This window comes from Etheostoma spectabile, chromosome 15, assembly GCF_008692095.1.
Source record: "Etheostoma spectabile isolate EspeVRDwgs_2016 chromosome 15, UIUC_Espe_1.0, whole genome shotgun sequence".
Lineage (NCBI taxonomy): Eukaryota > Metazoa > Chordata > Actinopteri > Perciformes > Percidae > Etheostoma > Etheostoma spectabile.
The window spans coordinates 10,674,872-10,698,322 of NC_045747.1; the positions used below are offsets into that span (position 1 = coordinate 10,674,872).

At 39.3% G+C, this 23,451-nt stretch overlaps 2 protein-coding genes across 3 annotated transcripts in view; one reads left to right on the plus strand and one right to left on the minus strand.

The window, feature by feature from the left end:
• The window catches only part of tbcd (tubulin folding cofactor D), a 26,445-nt gene extending 3,873 nt beyond the window's left edge, over positions 1–22,572 (minus strand). For both annotated transcript variants that reach the window (XM_032536593.1, XM_032536592.1), the window contains exons 1-33: positions 22,395–22,572; positions 22,226–22,276; positions 22,041–22,138; positions 21,744–21,845; positions 21,440–21,586; positions 20,961–21,016; positions 19,382–19,514; positions 18,567–18,612; positions 17,957–18,089; positions 17,536–17,672; positions 17,390–17,450; positions 17,168–17,242; positions 16,935–17,029; positions 11,911–12,067; positions 8,697–8,754; positions 8,576–8,605; positions 8,148–8,233; positions 7,228–7,308; positions 7,064–7,137; positions 6,807–6,924; positions 6,517–6,577; positions 6,406–6,428; positions 6,274–6,305; positions 6,077–6,139; positions 5,913–5,989; positions 5,530–5,611; positions 5,322–5,440; positions 5,086–5,177; positions 4,627–4,767; positions 3,798–3,881; positions 3,051–3,209; positions 2,728–2,866; positions 309–430 (exon numbers count right to left, since the gene is read on the minus strand). In XM_032536593.1, the coding sequence (XP_032392484.1) occupies positions 309–430; positions 2,728–2,866; positions 3,051–3,209; positions 3,798–3,881; positions 4,627–4,767; positions 5,086–5,177; positions 5,322–5,440; positions 5,530–5,611; positions 5,913–5,989; positions 6,077–6,139; positions 6,274–6,305; positions 6,406–6,428; positions 6,517–6,577; positions 6,807–6,924; positions 7,064–7,137; positions 7,228–7,308; positions 8,148–8,233; positions 8,576–8,605; positions 8,697–8,754; positions 11,911–12,067; positions 16,935–17,029; positions 17,168–17,242; positions 17,390–17,450; positions 17,536–17,672; positions 17,957–18,089; positions 18,567–18,612; positions 19,382–19,514; positions 20,961–21,016; positions 21,440–21,586; positions 21,744–21,845; positions 22,041–22,138; positions 22,226–22,276; positions 22,395–22,572 (3,110 nt within the window). The remainder of the gene's footprint in view (positions 1–308; positions 431–2,727; positions 2,867–3,050; positions 3,210–3,797; positions 3,882–4,626; positions 4,768–5,085; positions 5,178–5,321; positions 5,441–5,529; positions 5,612–5,912; positions 5,990–6,076; positions 6,140–6,273; positions 6,306–6,405; positions 6,429–6,516; positions 6,578–6,806; positions 6,925–7,063; positions 7,138–7,227; positions 7,309–8,147; positions 8,234–8,575; positions 8,606–8,696; positions 8,755–11,910; positions 12,068–16,934; positions 17,030–17,167; positions 17,243–17,389; positions 17,451–17,535; positions 17,673–17,956; positions 18,090–18,566; positions 18,613–19,381; positions 19,515–20,960; positions 21,017–21,439; positions 21,587–21,743; positions 21,846–22,040; positions 22,139–22,225; positions 22,277–22,394) is intronic.
• znf750 (zinc finger protein 750) lies at positions 13,028–16,740 on the plus strand. Its single transcript, XM_032536594.1, has 3 exons — positions 13,028–13,247; positions 14,583–15,844; positions 15,969–16,740. Exons 2-3 carry the CDS (start codon positions 14,601–14,603, stop codon positions 16,555–16,557), a joined length of 1,833 nt encoding a protein of 610 aa, XP_032392485.1. The 5' UTR covers positions 13,028–13,247; positions 14,583–14,600; the 3' UTR covers positions 16,558–16,740.
• Positions 22,573–23,451: the final 879 nt, after the last annotated feature.

The following is a 23,451-nucleotide window of genomic DNA, read 5'->3' on the forward strand; positions in this document are numbered from 1 at the left end:
TGCAGTAACTATTTTAAACACTAGCTATCAGTATTACATATTGTACCTTTAAACATAGAAAAGTAAATAAATAAAAATGTTCCATCAGCAGTAATAATAAACAATCATATCTAAGGAAAGCACAACATAAAAGCAGAACATAAATATTGCAACAACTACCCTTAGAAGACTAGTTTTCAGAAATGATTTGATTTTAAAAAGGTGAGGCGGACACATCACTCCAGTTTAAAATGGAAAGGGCCTGAAGTAATACATCTAGCAAGGTCAAGAAAATAAAGGTGTGTGCGTGTGTGTGTGTGTGTGTGTACCTGTCATTGCGGAGATTGTCTCTGAAGATACTCAGCAACGCATCTCCAAATTGTGTCAGAGCAGCATTGTTGTTCTGGATCCCTCTCAGATAGTCAAACAACGACTGAGAAGAAAAATGCACCTAAAGGGAAACAGCGGACAGCAGCAATAAATGCCTGATGGTTAAACGGTGGACTACTACAACAGAGACTCCCACTCCTTTTGAGGTTGGGTGATAGCTACACCTGTTTATCGATCACCATTGCTGTCTGTAAAGGAGACCTATTATGTAGTATTTTCTGTCATATCTATAATGTTACAATAATTCACTCTTTACATTTGATGATTTCCTGTACAATAACACTGACATGTTAAAAAATATTGTACTCCACAAATAACACTAAAGGAAAAATTGGCTTGAATATAAATAATAAAATAACGATAATATATAAAACCTGAGTGTATTAACAAAATGGCTGTGTGCTTATTAGTGAGTAAGTGTGAACGTGAGGGGCCTTGGAAAGAAAAACAGTAAAAAAAAAAAAAATGATATCAGGCTACAGGAAAGGAAGTGTCAAACCTTGTCACTTGCAACATAGCAACAAAACATAGCAACACAATGTGCCATAGGTAAACAAAATGACATAGAAACTGATTTACTCATCTACCCTTAAATACAAAATGAATGTGTGTTTTTTAATGTTTGTGTTTCAATGGTTAAATGTTATTTAAACATTTAGAATTCATATGACCAAAAATTATATATAAATACTTCATACAGAATTAGGTTTCTCTGTCTTGGGACTCAGCCAGTTTCAGCTGTTTGACTTTTGAATGGCCTTATAATCTCTCTACATTGGGGCTGGCCTTAAAGGCAGTTCCTGGAAAGTTATTGGATGCTCAATCTCTCTCTGCCTGTGTGAATATATGCCTGTGGTGTGAGAATGGTAATCTTGGCTCATGTATTGATGCAGTATTGGCTCAGTTTCCTGCATGCAATCCTGTACAAACATATCAGTCCTTCCCATCTCAGAGGATGTATCTGCGGCAAAGAAAGGCTGGAAGAGCAGGAGGTAAAAGCAAGACGAGAGCCTCATCGTCTAAGGGAATATGTTTACAGACTCCACTGGCAGATGAGTTCACTTCACTGCTGCTCTAACATGCTTTAAACCTATTTGTCTTGTATACATCCACAAATGCTTAAAGTTACCTCTTTCGAATGATTGATTTTAAAAGGTTAGGTCATACTGGAGGAGAACATGAGGCCCCTGTTGAGCCTCCTGAGTGATAGTGTGCAAGGGGTCAGGAGTGAAAAGTATCAGACATGCTTTGAAGCGGTTATTTAGCACTGGATTGCAAAGATTCAACAAATGGGAAATTCCTTCTTGCCAGTACCACGAGGGACCCGTCAGATCAATTTGTTCTGGATAAGTCTGGATCCACGCGTCAAGCTCAAGTGGATGCACAGTATTGTCAGCAGGGACAGGGAGGAGATAAGTCAAAATAACACAGCATGATATCTATAATTTTAAGAATTAATTCAAGGCCAGGTGTTCTAGAGAGAGCAAGTGACAATGTAGAGGATTGTGTAGACTATATTAGACACACGGCTCCCCCTGTTGGCTTAAATTGCTCCTAAATAAAACAACCAAGAGCCCACTTTGCCAACTCATTACAGGCAGCAGGATTACAACCATCCAAAAAAAGAACAAAGAGTCAAGCCTTACTGTGTGATGAAAAGTAAACTACTACAATGAAATGGTCCAATGCTGTATATACTAACATCCAAGCCTGATAATGAGCAAAGGGCAATGATTCACCATTAAATGTCACTATTATGTGTAATTTCCAGGAGTTCTATTTCATACCAGAAGTAAAACATTGAAACAACACCCTTAAAAGGCGATAAATGCTAAAATCCATTATATTTATAACTTAACGTCATTCACAATGTTCTCATACTAGCATTTTCTTCTTCTTATGTGAACTTCTTGTTTATGGCCTTAAAATGTTAATACAATTATTACACTTCTACTAGATGACTATTTGAAAAGTTAACTTTTATAAAATACAGATGGGTGACAAATTAAAGGAAAAAACAACGTTAAGTGTTTTAATAAGATGTGGAGAAGCCATGATTTGCCAAGAGAGCTTCAATGCTCCCTCTCCTAGATCGTACAAGCTGCTGGAGGGATGGGAAACCGGTTCCCTCATTAGGTGTTTTGATGACGGCGGTGGAGAGTGCTGTCTAACAGGTCACCCAATCACCCATTGGTGTTTAATTGGGTTGAGATTGAGAATATTATTCATACTCATCAAAGCATTTAGTGTCTTGCATGTTTGCATTTGATTTTGTTTTCTTTAAAATGTGTCACCCGTCTGTACATCAAAATGCTCTGATTTGATAATGTTCTACTCCTCCTATCATGGGTGACCTACTGTGGACTCGGTTATCCCTCCCACAGACACAGTGAGGCCCAGCAGGGTGTGGTACTGATACTGGGGCAGTCCAAGCAGCTGGGTGATATACTGGAAAGCTTGGGATGGAGCATTCCAGTTAAGACTGGTTGTGGTCTCACTGAAAGAAAGAGAAACTGGAGTCAAAGATCAATAAATATCACAAGGTCTTGCACATCATACTTTTCATATTTTATTTGCCAAAACAAACAAAACATTCTGTTAAAAAAAGCTGGATTACTGCAACTTTTAGAGCTTGTAATGCTGCTGGATGAGCTGTGAATTGAGGGACAGAGGGGACTCACACAGGGAAAATGCTCAACAACTCCTCTTGGTGGGGGATGTGAGGTACTGCAGGATCTGTGCTGTGAAGGAGGTGTAAGAAGACGCTGCCAGCGTGGGCTCTGTAGTGGTCAATCTTTTCTGCTGACTGCTGGGCCAGGCAGCACATCATACATTTCACTCTGCAGAATAGTTATAAATTGAGAAAAGAATTGTGATTTTATTACATAAATCAGAAATCAATGCTGTGTGTCACTTCACTTAACCTTACTAAGGTATCACCAAATTGGCTATTTGAGTTAACTTATTATACCAACTTTTGCACTTTTTTAGCTAGGTGACAAACAATTATCATGAATTAATTAACTTAACACTATAAATAAGCCCAAAGGCAACAATGGCTGTGAATTCCACCATAATCAACTAGTGTTCTATCAACAGTAAAAGTAAATCAAAAACAAAGTTATGCAATTATTTTGATCCTGTTACTTTATTATAATTACAAAACCTGCATGATCCAAGTTGAACAGACTTAGGCTGAGGTATTGTGGCCACACCTTGAGACATTGAAGTGACACCAAAGATGACTCAAGCCAAAGAACAAACATCGAGTCTGAGACTGACTGACATAACAACTTTTTATGTTCACCTGCTGGTGACGTGAAACACAGGTTGGAGATTCTCTAGATGTATGGTGAGGTTAATAAAAAATAAAAATTAAAAAATAGCCAAGAGTTGGTGTTACGCAGAGTCTTCCATTTGCTACTCACAGGTCTGGCAAAAGAATCTCCGGAGCAATGCTGGCCACCAGCTTAGTCACATCCATCAGACTAGTCATCGCTGCCTCTCTCACCCTGGGCACATCACAGAGAGAGTAAATGGCATGGTCCTGGGTCATAATGATCTCAACAATCTTAAAATTATGTTAACATCAAATATTAAAGCAGCAAAATAATCTTTAAGAACAAACATGACAAATGATGTACTCCTACAAATAAAACACAAGATGGCACAAGGATGCGGACCATCATTTGAAGCTTATATTTCCTTGTCATTGGTAGATTTGGCAGTGTTATAGTCAAATTAGCTTAATCTCTGCAGGGCACAATTCATTTATGTGAAATGTTAATCACTGCATTCTTTTTAAAGTCACACCCTGAAACAGAGGCACACAGTGATGAGAAATATGTCTGTATGTGTGGGCATGAAAAAAAGAGGAAAAATGTGGTACAAAAATAAAAAACCACAAGAGATAAGGAATTGTAAACCAGGGGGGAAAAAACGATTCAAGAGAAAGAATGAAGGAAATAAAAAGTAAAAAGTAACGAGAGAAGCAGCCCATCCGATGTTGTGAGGACAAGTGACAAGCCTGGTGACATTCCTGGCGAGGCGGTAAGCATGGCCCGGGGCTACTAGTGAGACAGGCATGTATGTAATGTCTTTGTGTCCCTAGGTAAAGGAACAGAAAAACACCTAAGGCCTCAGGCAAGGGAGCATTACTAGTCCCTGAGGCAAGTTAAAAAAAAACGTATGTAATTGTGAGGTGTAAGTGTTTCTGGGCATATTTACTAATGTGGGTTGATAAGTAAGGTAACTCACCAAGCACCAACGTCCCCTCGGCTGTCTGTCGTGTAGTCATTCATGCAGTTGAGCAGAGCGCCATACACCTCTGTCACATTTTCCGAGCATAGGGCAGAGTCTGGGGAGCCATGGGCACAAACACCAGCCTTCACACACACCCTGATGCAAGACAAAAAAGAAACTCTTATTAAAAAAAGATTCAAAGGGCCGACAGAGGAGATTCAATATCTGATGAACTGTGAAAATAAGAAAAAAATTGAATTTTGATGAAAGATGGATGGACATGTTATTCAAGTCATGCCGTTTTAGTCAGCCAAATGTTTATTTTAAGCATTAGTCGACACAACTAGGGCAAGACAAAGAACAGAGGAGTGACGGAGGGGCCTTCGCAACATAAGTCTGAACCAAATAAACTAAACAAGAATATTGAAAACAACAATAGTAGAAGGAATACTTTTTTTTTTAATGCATACTCACTGAGCAATTGCTTTGACTGCATCTCTCCTCGCCTCTGTAAAACTCCCATCCTTCTGGCTGACAGTGCACATCTGCTGGAGGCCTTTAAGGATCTGACACACACACACACACACACACACATACACACACACACACACACAAACACAAACACACACGCACACACACAATCTTAACTTTAAATACTAAGGCAGTGAGACGTAAAATGGCTACAAAATGTACACATTCTCCAAACACACCTGATTCAATTTGCTATGGATCATAAATCTTGGCAGAGAGCCGAGGGCAAGGGCAGATCCACAGCGAGTGAGCATCTGTGGACTCTTCAGCCCTTCAATGTACTGAGACACCAGGACATCTAAACACAAACACACGCATATGCCATGTAGAGATAACTTTAAAATTCAGACATACAGTAGAACTAGTGGGAATACGTATTTTACTCACCCTGCATGGCTGAGTCTGCCTGGCCTGGCTCGTCCTGGTAGTACTCCTCACACAAGGCGGACAAGGCCGCTACCACGGCAACCTGCAGACAAAGTAGGATAAAGATCAATGAATAGCTAACAAGCAAATTGTCTTTCTGGATGAAAAGCAGTGCTTTATAAACAGTGCAGTCTTCCAATTCCAGTTTTGAGAAGTACCAAATTTACATCTTATCTGCTCATTTCAATTTCCTATGGGCATCCGTTTTGTTAAACTTCTTCACAATTATCTGCATTTATTTGTGGATGCGTAACAATTCACTAGTAGTTCATTGTCAGGTAAAATGTAAAATTAGCATTCTCTTTGTCTGTGATGTTATTTCCATTTTATAAAGAAAAGCTTACCATAATGCAATCCTTCACACCACTCGAAACAAGAGGCAGATTCTTTATGGTGTCGTCAATAAGCGACTGCCAGCCAGCTGAAACAGTGACACAACATTAGAGACTAGAATGAAATACAAACATTTAAAAGCATAACGGCAAATGTTTAAAAAAATGTAACTTACTGATTACAGTTTTGTTCGTGAATGGCATTTTGGACAGGGACAACTTTTCAATGAGACCGCACACTGTAGACAAGACAAAAGTGATCATATCTACCGTATTATGAGAAAATAGAATTGCCCTTTATGTCTTCCATCATGTTCATTAAAACAATTGAATTGCATTGTAAAGGCAATTTCCTATTTGCAGTCACACTTACTAGCTGGCCTCATTAGCTCTCCACCAAAACCCCTACAAACAAAAGCATTAATTGGAATATGAAACCAAAAGAATATTAAGTTATGTTTTACCAAACTGCTAATGACAAATCAAATAGACCCTTTCCACCTACCTGTATTGTTTTCTGTCATGTAGCTGAAAGTAAGGCAACAAATGAACATCAGCAACAGAGGACACTTTGACTACAGTCATTCATCTTGAAACAACATTTGGTTACACATACCGTTTGGTGAATGTTTTTTAATGCGTCCACACATTCTGAGGAAATTATGTCCACCACAGTCCTGCAGACCAATAAAGGAAGGAAACATGAGACCCATGCATGTTTAAAGCAACAAGTCATAGAATGGAATTATTAAAAAATAAAAAATAAAAAAAAATTAAAAAGTAGAATTTCACATCATGCCAAATGATAAGGAAAAGCTCATATTCACACTACATTAACACCGTCTAGGTAGAAGTTTTAGGACATCTTTCCGTAGCTCAATGTTTCATTGATTGGGTATAGTCTACCTGTTAGTCTGAACGCCCAGTTTATAGAGAGCGTGTGTGATCTCTGCACATGCCATGATGGCTCCATGGCGACCGTGGAGGTCAATACCCACTGCCATGGGCAAAATCTGTGGCAAAACTGAAACCAACAAGAAAAAGGCATGGTATACCTATTCATGACCAATAATTGTAGGTTTCAGTCAATTTATAAATGTCATTTCTCATTAGCAATTTGCTTTCTCCGCTGCCTGTGGAACAGGTGAGGTGACATTGTTTACCCGTTGTTGCCATATAATTAGGTGCTTTAGGCGTCAGATTGTGGAGTGCTTTAGTAGAGAGCTCTCGGATCACACTGCAAAACACAAAGTACATAGTATTGTGCTTATTGTATTACCGTCATATTTGGTGACATTTATGAAGACAGGAAAATACAAGTACTTACCTATCCCAGTGGTTGATCTTCATAGCTATCAAATGATCAATCATGGCCTTGGTGTACTCTGGGAAACTAGCTATATAGACACTTTAAGAACAAAAAACAAGGCTTTAGATACACAGCTGACAATATCGACAGAAAATAAATTACAGCTTCAGACATTACTATGTATAAGCATTCAAAAGTGGGGGGGGGAATCTATTTCAGCCACTTTCATCATTCTACATCCACGTCTTTATTCAGTTTTCCTTGTTCGGTGCAGTTCTATAGTCAGTCATACCCTGAGGTTTGCATATTTCTCAATTTTTCCTGCTTGAATGTTTGCTCTGCTAGTGGTGACACAGTTCTGTCAAAAGTGACAACTCCTGAAAGGGCATTGCAACCTTTTAATGTTGGTTTTACACATTTCCTTATATGCCAGGTGTGTATGTACAAAAGGTGGCACGCAGATGTTCCTAAATTTAGTTGGAACTGCAGTTGTAAGCAACATCTATGTCCTGGGAGGTATTTAAATGCTGAACGCTGCATATTGTGGGTGTAATATCATCACCAGATTTTGATAGCTATGCATTAGAGCCACATTTACTTAGTTAAACTAAACGATTTGTAAAATCTACTTGTAGTTGTTAAAAAAGCTGCTCATTATTGGGTACTTTACTAACTACAACTGCACACAACTCTCCTTTGACCTAAGTGCATTTTTCTCATTGGTGGGACAGGAGGAGGGGGAGGAAACCTTTTGTTCAACCATGAAGTAGGACTGGTTTGTCACTTCCTTTGCCAATGAGAAGGCTGGGACACTACCTGTCGCCATCCCACTTTATGTATAGGATGTTATACCAAGTTTAACTAGTGATAGTGAAAATATGGCTGTAAAGGGCAAGCCCTTAAAAACTGCCAATGTGTAGATTACACTTGTTTCTTACCTGATGTTCAGATAGCAGTTGTTAATATTTCCAACAGCATAGTAGTCTGCTGCCGTCACAATGTCAATACCGTGAGGAAATGTCCCCTGTTGACAGAAAAAAAAGCTAAGATGTTTTAGTGTGTAATGTGAGAATGGTCCATGTTGTTTAAAACAGAGCAGATGAATCTGAGATTGGAAATAAGTGATTTGTTCCAAATTCCCGTAATGACCTAAGATTTTAAGAAAGATTTATGGCTCAAGGACTATTGGCAAATCAAATGTTTGCTGGTGCCCTGTAGCTGTCCTTGGAGGCTATTTCTTTTCTTCAAAAACATACCCTAACAAGGCAAGTTGAGCAACACCTGAATAATTGGCAGGAAATAAACACCAAATCACAGTAATTTGGTTACTCATGATGCACAAGTAGTCAATACTGCGGTCACAAACCTGTCTACCGACATTCTCCTGGAAGGCAGCCTAGGACAAAATGAGACATAAAAATTAACTTCTGTCATGTAACTGAAAATCTTTAGTGAAGAAATTGTTGAATGTTGACCAGAGAACTTACTGAGGCAGCTCTGCGGCAGTTGACATTTCGGTCGAACACAGCTGTGATCAGCAAAGCACTGCAGAGAGAGGAGGGGATTGGAGAGTATAAATTATCTAGACATAGTTAAAATTGTCTACAGAATACAATGAGTGAATTCAGTTGGGCGTTTTCATGAGAATGCTTAAAAATGGAAAATGAATGGGTAGACAAGTTACAAAATGTGCTCCTTTGTGCTACGTTTCTTTGTTAACTGTTTCAATATTTAGTCTTTCTTATTCTGTAATTTACACTTTAGTCCATTTTTCATGAGCAAAAAAAAATAATTGGAACATATTTACACACATTTTTAGAAAAATTTCTTTTACTGTAGTCTTGATCAACAAATCCTTTGTCAGCTGGATATCCCTCACCTTGCAAAACTCTTTTGGGAAAGAACAACAAACTTCGAGCTAGCAAGCAACCTGCTGAACATGGCAAGTTTTGAAGAAAGTTTCGGACAAGGCAGGCCTGCTTGGTTCTTTCGTCTTTTGTAAAGATTTAAAAAAAGAAAGAAATGTGTTTAACGTTACAGCATTTACTAATCCAACCAGAACATTTTGAGACCGACTGTGGCAGGATTGCTGTGGGCAAAGTAACGTTACACAAAGCGATACTGGTGACACTGGTAAGAGCAAATTACAATTACCATGTATCCGGCAAATTTATATAGCTTGTGTCTTGTGTATTGTGTATAACGGTTTACTTTATTTTATATTTTATGTGGTGTTTTGAGACCATTTTGAAGAGCCAGAGTTTCTGAGGGAGTTTAGCATCACCCATCAGACGATTGCGATTGGTTTTAAAGAAAATGCAAACAACCCAGCGCATTTCTTTTTCCTATCCTGCAACATTATTTCTGCATTACACTAACTGACACTAACTGCTATTGGCCTTGTTTGCTCTCCTCCCATGTATCCTGCCTCCTAACAGCAAGAGTCAGGCCTGGAGCTTTACTAACTGCCCCAGCCCTGAGAGCTTGGAAACAAAAACCCTCCTGAATGGACTCTGGATAACACCCTAAAAGATATTTTGCCACTTATACAATTAATAAAAACACAGTGTAACTGTGTAATTAGAGATACATTTGTGTGAGTATATGTGTGTGCCCCTAAGTCACTTAGTCGCACATTCACAAAAGTGAGTTTTCTGTAAATGTCATCAAGCAGTGATGCAAAGAGCAGGAACCAGCTTGTCTGAGCATTGCTGCCAAACGGCGACCGAAACCTACAGCAACAGGCGAAACCTGGCAATCCTGTAGGCTAGGGAAAGGGAGGGTGTTGTCATGACTGCTGATGATAATGGAAGTCGCAGGGGTTCAAACTGACACTGCAGAGCTGGTCTGCACAGTCAGAGGCCACAGGTTCATACATGCACACCGAGAGAAAAGAGATCAAGGAGAAGGCAAACCGTTACTATTGACAAAGACTGAACGTCACTGGATGATATTGCATTCTAGTTTCTCTACACTGGTTGTTGATAAGATACAAGTTATAAAATGTTACTAATTGCTGTTCAGGTCGACTTCAGGTACTGATCCTGGAAAAACGTCCTTCTTAGCCATTTTGCATTCTAGTCTATAGACCAAAAAAGACCATTTCAATCCAGACCATACAACTGGTAAAACTGTTTATTGACCCAACAAAAAACAAAAGTCACACTCTGGAGATTTGAGTGAGATAAATCATAAGCCTCTGTCAGATATTCACCCAATTAAGATAATATGATTGCAATTTAACATGTCGGTCCCATGTCTGAATAAGCAACCAGGTCGCTTTGCGCAAAAGATTGAATGAATGAATGAAAACAAAAAACAGTCCCAACTTCCGACATGCCATCCATTGCTTGTCCACTGTCAGATATTAGAAAACAGGGAGGTTTCTAACATTAAATGATGTACCCGATGCAAATCTTTTCCTCTCTTTGCCAAATATCATGCAAGCATGTGTCTCTTTCCCTTTTTTGTCACCTATGTGCCAATAGCAAAAAAACATTACTTTAGAAATGGGGAGTTTTCAGGTGCAAGAGAATGTAAACAACAATTTAGTTTCTCAACTAGATCTTCCTATGTGGCAAAGAAACAGTTTCATTGAAAGAGAAAACAATCAGGGGTACACCCAATGATTATTTTCACTGACAATTTATCTGTTGATCATTTTTCTTGATTAATCGATTACATGTTTGGTCTATAAAAGTGGTCCATAAAATAATAAAAAAACATTTTCTAAAGCCCAAGATGACGTCTTGTTTTGTCCAAAACTTAAAGATATAAAGTTTACTGTCATAGAGGTGTAAATAAACTACAAAATAATCACATTTGACAAGCTGGAATCAGAGAATCCTTACTTAAACCAAAAAAATGAATCACTTTTTGATACCATAATCTTAGAATGACATGTTTGTTTAATTAAGACATACTGCAGCCTCAATATGTAGGCAAAAAACGGCTGCTGGTTATATGGTGACATACAAGATTGGTGTGGCACAGAAAAACTGGTTTGAGGCAGTAAATAACTGCTAAGAGGCAAACCATGAAGCTTCTATGCAAATTACAATGAGAACATAATCCAATATGAGCTGCAACTTAAAAAAAAAAAAAAGTATTCTGCTCGCTCTCTCTCGCTCTCTCTCAGTGGTTAGTTTTTTACACAGTTAAGAAATATATTTAGAGTATGTATATATCAATAAGATGATATTATTGGCTGGTAGTGGGCTTATCACAAATATATCAATGTTGGTGTAAATTCAAAAAGATGTTTATAGGCTGCAGTGCTACTTATTTATTTGACCTGTATTTTTCCTTCTTTGTCAGGAAAGAAAAGGGATTATGTTGTTCAGGGCTGCAATAATGGCATACCAAGGATGTTATGCTGATGTAAATAATGCTGTACAATACATGCACAAGGAGAAATGTTGTGTTTGCATTTCCAACAAACATCAGAAAGAGCTAATTAAAATGCGAGCAGTTCAGAAAACAGCTTTTTTTCTTTAGCTGGCCCTATCTTTCGGATTTTCCTGTGGGAAATGGTATAGTATTATTAAAGACATATAATCATTTGGGCCATCTATAAACAGAAGATTCACGCTTATCTCACTGAAACAGTGAACTTGACAGATACAAATGTGTTCTTGGTGTGGTTTTGCAGCGACTCATGAAGGTGAAGTTTTTAGGTAAAGGAAGGAAGAAGAAGGTTACCTGGCGATCTGAGTGACAAAAGGCTCGAGCTCCTCAGGTTCATAAGCTCTGGCGAAAGACCAGCACACGTAGCAGGCAGAGTCACGCACATTGGAACCAACACTGCACGCTCCCCTCTTTTCATCGTAGGTCAAGGATTTGACAATGAGAGGCACAACTGCAACGAGACAACAGAAATTGATGGAGTGGTTTTATCTCAAGAACAAGAAATAAAACTAAGATCAAACATGTTACATACTGTATGTAACATTTGTGCTGAGGAGAGTTCAAAAGTCACGACTTAAGCATCAAACATGATAAACCAAACTCCTCGGACTAAAACCAGTAACAACTAGCTGAATTAAAGATCATGTGTGCTCACTTAACTGTTTATTTTAAATGAAGAAATCATAAATCTTTGTTTACAAACATTTTTCTATATATCAAATAGTGATCCTCTAAACTGTGGTAAGTATTTCAGATTGTATTACTGTTATGACTTACATGCAATTATTATTCTTTTAAAGTTTCAAATCACAGAGTTTTAATTATCATAGATAGTCTTTTGTGTGTGAAGCACAATGATATGGCTGATTATCAATTTCCAGTGTAAGACCATTTGAAGTTGAACTAAATGCAAACTAGTGCCTGCCCACGTATTCTTTTCCCACTGTAGTTATATTAGTGTTCAAAGTCATTTAGTAAATAGGAGTTGTATGTAACATTGGTGAAAGAAAGCACAACACGGTTAGCATTGTTATAATTTGGAAGTTAGCAATAAAGTTAATTAACTTAGTAAAAGTTGTAGTTATAAATAATGTATGAGTTATAAATCTGTAACATTGTACACAACACTGCTCACAATAAACAAGATTAGTACCAATTTTACCACCATGTGTGCATACGTCATATCGATCTTGCCAGCTTGCTACTGGACTTCACTGGAAACTTGATGTGTTGGTGTAAATCAACATGTTATTTACAGTAACTGCAGAATGAAACATATTTGGTCATTTCCCCAAAAGACAAGAGATGGAGCGGATAAGAGGAAAAGGTAGGGAGAGCCCCCACCCCACCCCATCATGTAAATTATCGCTCGAGGCTTGACTAATATCAGGTACATCGATGTTGCCTAAGGGCCCTGCTGTTTGGGCTTAAGCCCCACCCATTAGTGAGACAACATCTCAGGGAGAGGAACTCACCACACAACTAACCAAATGCAGCACGCACATGCACCATCACACACATTCACAAACGCAGTCTGAACTTTCGACACATATCGGAGCCAACATCCTGACTTACGCTCGCTGTGGACCGTGGAGCAGCTGTCTGCGCGCTGAAGACTCAGACCAGAGCAGGTAATTTTTTGTTTTTTTGTCTTCCTTTAATTAATAAGGAATCGGCATTGAGTTACATTTACAGAACTCCGCGAAAGCCTTTCTGTTATTGGAAAAGACTGTCTTTGTAGTGTGTATTATTTAGGGGAGGTATAGGCTACATATCGACCTGTAACCTATGGATTTTAATTAGGCCCTATTTGCCCTGTGAAAACTGATGCACGGGTAATGCTTAAAATACCTGGGCTCTGCAGATGACCTTCTAAAAAAAGCTCAAAATACTTATTTAGATAACATTTAGATAGCTTTTTTATTACAATTTTTAAAAATGTTTTTAATGGATTATATTAACAGTGAGAGAGTTACACCGTTGAAAAGAGATTGATGAATTTCAGTTCTTAAGAAAGGAGTGGCTTTGCGTGCTCTAACAGTAGTACCGAAACTTGAGTGACAACTTCTTGCGACAGCGCATGACAAGCAGGTTCCTCCACGGGCACCCATTGACACTTAACTCAAAGCTTTAGGTCACGTTTCATTTCAAAGGCCAACCTGAAGTGTTTCACATGCAGCCAACTTCAGTGTTTAAACAAAATGTTAGATTCTAATTTCTACAAATATTAAAGAATTATTTATCATACTCCTGTGTCTCCAGAGCTGTAGAGCTCATCAAATGATGATTGGGAGCTGAGTGCATCCTGCAGGTGTAGTCATGGGAAGCAGGTGGCTCGTGGTTCCCACGCCGACAGCACACAGTTTAATAAGGTTGAGATAGAAAGCATGTCTCTGCATGCCCTCCAGGTCTGTGTTAGTAAGAGCATAGTGCCTTAGCAGCTCTCTAACCTTATAGGACTGAAGAGTGGAATAATGTCAGAGCAGATAGACAGGTGAACAGGCAGGTAGAGGCGTTTGTAGGCGGCTGCCAATCACCCAAAACCACATATAGACAGGAGTGCACTTATTCAAACATGTTGGTGAACTTTCGCACACAGTAGACAGGTTTTTATAGTTAACTATTTCTCTGTGGTCCTTTGGTGTCCAGCCCAGTGTGAAGTTACAATTGCAGAAATAAATTAGCCTGAGGGTGCAGTGTTTTGTGCAGCAGGACACTTTTCAGCACAAGCAGCTAAAGAAACACAGAGTAAAACCTTCCAAGAGCCACTCTCTACCTGAACCAGACAAACAACTCTCTTAGACACATGACGTGACTACTAGCTCAGTGAGAATCTGGTACGAAAGCTGCAATGATTCATGAGTGTCTCTTAGTGTCACACTCCCAAACAGCTTCAGGGAAAAGAGTAACTTCAAAAAAACTTAAACTACTTCTAATCCCTGAAATGTGCTGTACTTTTCTTTCAGACATCCATTAGAATAAAGATGGAAACTGCTCAGGAACGCAAGCCAAAAAGACCTCACTATATTCCCCGACCGCCAGGCAAGCCTTTCAAGTACCAGTGTTTCCAGTGTCCTTTCACCTGCAACGAAAAGTCCCATCTCTTCAACCACATGAAATATAACTTGTGTAAAAACTCCATCTCCTTGCTGTCACAGAAAAATGGGCAAACAGCCCGAAGGGTCAAAGCTGGAGTAAAGGGAGACACGGTCAAATCTAAGGACTGTCAAAGCCCACCACCAGTAGTTCAGAACAATATTCCTGAGACACAGGGAACTGAGGAGAACAAAGCTGAGAGCAGAGATGACACAGAAGAAGTTGACGTTGAGTGTGACAGTCCAGTCAATAAAGACAGCCAGAGTGTGGAAAAATCAAATACAGTAATGGAGGGAGAGAACATGGAGAGCAATGAGTCTCTGCCGCGCCCATCTGCCTTCTACCCTGTCACACCCAAAAGTGACGAAGCAGAAGCCTTTAAGTCGGAGGAATCACAAGCTCCTGTGCCCACTTTCAACCACCCAGGCTTTCCATGGGGCCCGATTTCATCATCAATTCCCTTAAAATCATTCACCCCTACCATGGTTGCTGAATACTCTCCTTATCTCCTGTCTGACCGTTCCCTGTATCCACCCTACTACCTCCCAGCAAACCACCATGCAAATGAGCCAAACTCTCCTTCTTTCCGGCCAGAATTTTCGGATCCCCAGAGGCCTGTGGTGCCACAACCAATTGCCCCACCTCACACTTCACTCTTTCCCCCACATCCATACAGATACTGCCACCCTTTTCACCCGGGCCCCCCTCTGAATTTTGGCCTGTACAGACCCCATGAGATCTCCATGCAAATTACAGGGTCCAGATATCTACCACTGGATTTGTATGGCCCAACGCTTGGGCCTAAGGATTATGACATATACATGCATTCACGTCCCAGTCACAACAGCCTCAACACATCTACACAAGAGGAGAACAACAACAGGCAAAGTGAAGACAAGGAAACCAGGCTGAGTCCTATAGAAGGCTGTTCAGCCTTGGGGTCCCCTGACAGACCCAGTCATGCACACATCATCCAAAGAGACACAGAGGCCCCACACTACATGAGAGACTCACAGACAGTCACCCAACTAGGACACACAGCTGCAGCCACCCAACCCATCAAAACTGACTTAAGACACGAGGAGTCTGCAGAAAGCTTGCAGCAGTTAGGATCTCTGCACGTGGATGGAGGGTGAGTAAAAATTCCCAAATCTTTTTTGTCTTTGCTAATTGAGCTGCAATATACTGTATTTGCAATTACTGGTAATTAATGGCAATCAGTCCTTTAACTCTTTATTTTGGCCTGTCTCTTTCAGACCATCAGAGAGTAGCAGATATTCCTCTATGCCTCTTTCTAAACCATATCCTGAAACTACACCAGACCAAAATGATGAGGACAACAGAGATGATCTGGCCCCACTAAACCTCTCAACAAGGAATCAGGACAAAGAAAGTAGTCCTTCTGACCACAGACTGAGGGTCTCAGACAGAGAGAAAACAAATGGGGAAGAGTTACCTCTGAACCTCAGTCTGCGAGCTTCTTATAGCAGCCCTGTTCACAGCTCCACCTTGAGCACTTTAAAAGATCTTCAGCACAGGCCAGATACTGAGCTGGATGAAGAACGATGTGACCAGAGGCGGACTGCAGCACTGGCACTCTGCCAGCTAGCCACTGCAAGTTCTGCTGCCTCTTTGTGGGACTTGAGTCCTGCAGATAGGCCCTCAGAGGATTCCACAGACACTAAAAGTTCTGGTTTTCCAAAGAAGACCAAACGCACAACCAAGGCTAAGAAAACTGTTATAAAAAGAGCAAACAGTGGGCAGTCTGAAAACAAAAGCCATGCACCAAACAAGAGAGCAAAGGCACCAGGGCGGGTTCTGAGGAGGAGGCCGCGCTGCTCCTAAACTCTGACTGTTATAACATTTTGTACAAAAGGACAGAGTATATACAACCTTCAGCCAAAAAAAGATCAACATATTGAATGTAATTAATAATTAAAACGTCTATCACACAGCCACAAAGTCAACTGTAAAAAATAATCATTGCAAAGGCATGATGTGCATATTTTGTCTTGTTCTCAAACTTGAATAAAAAAAAGTTGTAAAGCATTTAAATAGGGGTTGTAAATCTGGACTTTTTATGTAGAACGTTGACAATAGAAGATGTGGTAATGTACTGTAAATGTAAATATATTAAATAAATAAATGACAAGAAGTGACTTGGTTATAGTAGTCCATGTGTCGTATGATAATTATGTCAATGTAAATTTGTGCTCACATACCATCTGTCAACCGGGAAGGGAGCAGCAGGCCTCTTCTTCCAAGTTCTGCCAGTGCCAGGCAGCCTCCATGCCATGCATTGTCTGTTTCCTGGAAGCTTGAAAAGGAAGACACACAACACAGGTCAAAAATTGTTCCTGTGACGGTATAATTAAAAATAATAAAATAAAAACAAGAACTTATAAATGACATAGCGTGACTGTGATGGAGAGATCTTCCCCAAGCATGAACTTACCTGAAACAGTCCAGCACTGATCCAACCACCTCATCTGCCAGCTCCTTGGGAAGCCTTCCTGTCACCCTCCCAATGCTGAAGGGTTATATAAAACAGATGATTATTGTAACACATAGACTCTTTCAGAGATGTCTTTGACATAAAGAACACCAAAGGCAAGTTGCAAAAAGGATGATTTGTTATCAACAGTTCCGGTTAGGTGACGTATGAACAGATCGTTACCCCTTTGCTGCAGACCAGCGCACAATTGTTTCTTTATCTTTCAGTCCCACCAGCAGATGCTCTGTAAAAATAAAATAAATTTAGATTTCCTGAGCAGAGGTATTGCAGTAACAAATTTTTTGAAAAGAGTGAAGGCAAAAATTTACCAATAACAGTCTCCAGTTCCTCAGGAATGTCATAGTCCTCCTCCAATTTGTGTGTCTCCACTTCAGGAGTCACGGCAACTGTGGTAGATTGGGACATGGAAAGGTTTGCTGCCAGGGAGCGGCTGCCTCTCTGGTACCTGAAGAATATACATAAAAATGTTTTAAGACATTCAGGTCTTCGCTGCTATCTGATCCTGCCACTAAGGACATGACATGTGTTGTACACTAATATAACATCACACTATGAAACGGGCTGGAAAGTGACCTGATATTAAGCAATTCCCAACTCAACGGTGGGAATTACTGATATCATACAAGCATGTTTTAGATCTAACACACTTTTCTTCAGACAGACAGACTCACACACACAGAATTTGTGTATCAATGTGTTATACGGATTACTTTGGTTGGTATGTCTGACCTCCAAGTGGCCAAACGTGGCTTCAGAAAGGTGAGGCCAAGTCTCTGGATTAGCTTGACACCAAGCTTCCTCAGCATGGCCTGGCTGCTCTCTGAAAGATTCTTCTGCTCCAGACATTGCAGGATTGTAGGAGCTGGAAACAAATAGGACATCCATGTTATCTGTTGTAATACTGTTATAACAAATTTACACACACACACACACACACACACACACACACACACACACACAGAAATGAGTCTCACTATGTTGACAAATCACATAAGCTACAGTATGACTGTACAGTCTGTGCATTGGATAGCATGTCAAATAAAATCATAGATTATATTCACGTATGGGAAGACTCTGTTGTTATTCATTTAAAGGGAAATCCCTGTATGTCTGCATTTAAATACCTCTCCTCCGGCATAGGACATTTAGATAAAGATTTGTGAAAACAAATAATGATGTTACCACAGGCAAATGAAACGGAACAGACTGCAAATGTGACAAACGTGTTTCAATAACTCCTGTTCGGGAAATGATGTGTCTTCCCTTTGACCTCCACAGATTAGAGAGCATACTGTTAATGTATTAATTTGCTGCTTATAACAGGGGAAAGGGAACCTACCGTACTGTAGGAGGTCATCTCTTTTTCCATGTTTGAAAAGCTTTGCCTAGGGGATACAAATTAGATGACCAAATCAATTGGGGATATTTGAGAAAGAATCACACATTTTCTATTGCATTAACAAACATCAAAAACCACATTCATGCTAGCTAATTTATTAAAAATGTATTTTTTGTCTTTAAACCTTGATTTTGTTTTTCATCACTTTACACTCAATCTACACACAAAAAAGCAAGTATGGGTCTTGTTGACTGAACACACAAAGCCAGTTTTGACTGCCCTAAGGCTTACACATAGGCTGGAACCAGGTTCACTTCACAGACAGTAAGTACAAAGAGACTGTTTCTAAACATGTTATGCAAGTTTATGTGCCAATGATACATATGTAATGTTCTTGCTTGAGGGCTGCATTACATTACCTTAGCTGACAGGAAGGGACTTTAAAAGACTCTCAATCATTAATAGCAATTTACAGTGAGAACATGTGTATTGTGAGAGGCATCAAGGTGAAGAAAGTGGATTTCTCTGGAACTAAGTACCCTCAATGCTGATGACATTTGATGACGAACCGTTTAGCTCAAAGCGGTGGATTACACAAAGTCACTTGAAACAGCAGATCCCACACACGCAGCAGGTGCATTACACACCTGCCAAAACCACATTAGGTATTGTGTGACATACCAGTCATGTCAGCTCTTGTAAACTTCCCTTTGTAGGTTTAATGCAGCAGTGCACACAGATTACACTGGTTTTAAACATCCACAGACAGGTGTGCATGCAGCAGGTTTGTGTGATCGGTGAGTATGTGTGTTTACCAGAGACTGCAGGGCACCATCCAGCACCATAATGTCTCTCACTGACTGGTCATTGGTCTGGGAAATAGTGGTCAGGCTCCAGTCCAAAAAGTCTCCAAGGCGCTTCTGTTTCACATCAGGGCGTGTCATGAACCTGTACAGTCATGTACAATAAGACAAGAAAGCATTAAAAGGTTTCATGTGGTTAAACAAATGCAGACACCAGTAAGACATTTAAAGAATAACCTTGCCCTCTATTGGCTGGACAAGTAATTACAGTTCTAACTATCTTGATTGTATTTTGTGTTTACTGCTAGTTGCCATATTTTTATAAATTAATTTGAGTCCTTAATTTTGAAAGGCCATGCTTGACCCAGTCTTTACATAATAGACACACAGTAGACATCTGGCCATGATGTATGCAACTTTACTGATACAACTTACATACTACTAGGGTTTTGGATGCATACCGTTTACTTGTAGTGGAGTAATTTCAGTGTGGTCTCAAAAGGATCTATGAATACTTCTTCCACCACTGTTCCCAGGGTACCATGGGAACAATTCCCTGCTGTCAACAGCAGTGACTTGGCCATTATTTTACATTTTATTGTACTGTATGATTGGTATGGTTTTCCACAGGCCCCACCATCGCAATTTTCCCTGAAGGTAACATGATTGAGGAAGTAAACAAATACTTTATTAGATACGTAGTGTCAAATCGCTTGATGTGGTTTCTCATCGTTTCAAATTATATACAGTATGTATCTATATGTATCCTATCACCTTCACTGGAAAATGATCTGGAGCTTCCAAAATATGGACTCAAAAAATGGCTTTTAAAGTTAAAGAAATCTCTTCAAGCTTTTATATTATTACCCCACTAATGTTTTTTTTTAAATTTAAAAATGGTATTGTTTATATTATAGTACCTTTGGTGCTATTTGCTCTTATTTAAATTGTTTTTGGTCTGATGTCATTCATTGCTGATCATATCCTTCCTGAATTTGTTTTGTGTAATTTGATTTTCATGTATAGAATGTACGTAAATAAGTCCAAACACTGCTATATATTGCCAACATAACTTTTATTTTAGCTGCATAATACAATATGCATAGGGGGAACTTTACTTAAGGTTAAGCCCTGCTTTAATGTTTTAAAAAGAAACTCAACATTTCCTCATTTCAAGGAGCAATGAACAACTTATGTACGTCATGGTAGCTAAGAAATAACTTGACACTCCGTTTGTCATGGTAGCTAAGAAATAACTTGACACTGAGTTCTCCATGGTGCCGACTTCATCAAAAGAGTAACTGAATTTGTGTTTATTACAGTACTCTTCATACATTTAAACTGGTCTATCAACATTAGGAAGCCCACTGCTCTGTTGTGGTTGTGAGGGGATATTTAAGTTTTATTATAAATGGCATTTCAGTACAATTAAGTCAGCAAGTCCAGTTAAAAGTATTGAAGAATGGAAACTTAGTTTTGTAAAAGGGTATTATTGTTCCATTGTTTCAAATTGTGAAAGTGACATTTTTGGATATAACCAATAAAAAAGGAAAACACTATGAAATTACTTGCGTGGTGTTTATGCACTTACTTTGATACCAGTACAGATGCAGCATCCCTCGGACTATCACAGACGAGTAGATAAGACTGAAAAAGAGAAAAACTAAATTTTAACATTTAATTAACATTTAAACATTTAGAAAGTGTATTCACATATTGTTGAGGAACCACAAATCCTGATAACAGAACCAAGCCATCACGGGGAGCAATACCTAGACATACAGACCAATCTCTTTTACATAAAACAGTAATCAATATGATTAACTGTGCTAATGTCTTGCTGCTTCCAGTAGCTCTGCATGGCTTAGTGAGAAAGCTTATGTGTTGCTCTAGCTGTCTGTATAGTTTAACCTGTACTGATGTCTTGCTGTCTCCTGTTGCTCTGGTCTAAAATCATCTGGCCAAAGGACTACAGACTAACACTGGCACATTTCCTGAGATGTTAATTAATGTGTGTTGTCCTTTATAAAATAAAGGAGAAGAAAAAGAAGAACAATATACTTAACTTGCCTTTGCAATAGCTAAAATACGGTCCATGGTGGGCTCTCTGGCCTTGCCACTATCTGACTCTAGATGACCATCCAGACGATAAAGGTCAAAGGGTATAAGGCAGGTCATGGACAGCCACAGCAACAACATGTAGCGAGTTTCCCAAGTCTGGAATGAGTAGATGGTAAAAAAAAAAAATATTGTTAAATGTTTGATAAAGCTAACAACAAAAGTACTATAAACTCAAACATGTATGAGGCAAATGCACAAAGGTGTAATTGTAAAAGCCTGGATTATAATTTTGTCACTTTAATGCCAGTCTTACCTCTGAGTCTTTGGGATCCTGCCTGGACAGCAGGTCGAGAACTGGCTGGACATCTGCCACCTCATGGGGAAAAAGCTGCATGAAGATTTTATAGCCTCTGACCTGCCCAGGAAAAAAATAAAATAAATGCAAACATCCAGGAGACTATCTCACAAATCAGGATTACTGAATTAGTTACATTTGCTGTGTCAGTAAAATGGATCAGGTTGTATTATATGTAGTGCAGTCTGGTGGAAATTCACTGACGTAGCAGCCAAGACACCTAAGGCAAACCAGAGTACTTTGTTTTTGACTGACCTTACAGATGATGTAGAGAAACTTGAAGCTTAAATGAACCAAGGAAGGGGGAGACTTCTCACTCCTCACAAACTCCAGTATCATGTTCAGCATCCATTCTAAAACATAATTCAAATTTGTTTAGAATGAACCTACAGACGGTACTCAGACAGATTGAATTTAGAGTTATAGTTATCATAATGTACCTAAGTGTGGGTCCAGTAGATGAGGCTGCTCTTGATATCTGTTCATTATCACTGTGGGAGGAAATGGGCAGTGTGGTTAAATGCGAACAAGCTAGATACCACCCACCTAAAGCACTAGTTACAAACTGTTTATTTAAGGAATCCTTTTCTCTGGGGATGACTGTCTCACCTAAGAACCTCTGTGTGGCGGACTCGCTTGTCATCGTGCTCCCGTGGACCTCCGGCAGGCTGGAGAGGAGAGCTCTGGTCTCGCAGCTCTCACCGAAGCCCCCCAACACGCACGTTTGTACAATGGACTCTCCTCCTTCACCACCGGGACACTCATTCTCTGTCTCCAATAAGGCCATTATGTCAGACTTCTACTCACTAACAGTGTCTTTGTTGCAAAGGCTACCGTTACCGTTTTGTGTTATGAGTTATAAATCTAGACTGTATGACTCAGTTAGCTAACGTTAGCTAATATTAGCATTCAATAATGCAAAACAAAAGGAACGGATCTGGTTTGAGAATTAGTTTAGCTACGGAACGACGGAATTCAACCAATTATAGCTACGATTTGGACTTGGTTTAGAGGGTAATTATGTGAAAAATGACTGCACGCAAAGTGAAAACAATGTCACTCATAAACCCGAGGCACTAGTCTCCATGTAATGTTTTGATGCGCTGGTGCATGGATGTGTGGTTATCGGCTGTGTGCTCGCGCCCCGCCCCGGTACGGTAAGCGAGAAGGTTGAAACGTATCGCTGGACACGAAAGAGAAAGCGCTTTTGTTTTTTTATTCTGGAAGGATCAGTATTGGATATATTAAAAAAAATTGCAACTAGGCTACTTGAATAATCAAAACAAACTCAATTATGCTGGAAACTAATTATTAAATTTAATAATTAGTGTCCAGCATAATTGACAACAAAAACCAGCCAGCACAGCGGATTGTCAATTTATAAATTCTATTGGGGAAATATCAAATCCACAAAGCTAATTTCTCAGTCTTTTAGATTGAAACTTTTAGGCATTTTAAATTTTTAGATAGAATTCTGGAAATATGTTGAGTCTATTCAAATTTTAATTTGTTTTTATATAGTTGCTAGATTGATGCAAATAACCTACTGTATATTTATTAAGCATTGAAGTGGATAAAAAGTAAAGAAAAGTAGACTAAGTTTAGACCTAGCCTACTTACAAGTTTGAGGTAGCCTACTTTATTTAACTATCTTTTTACAATAATA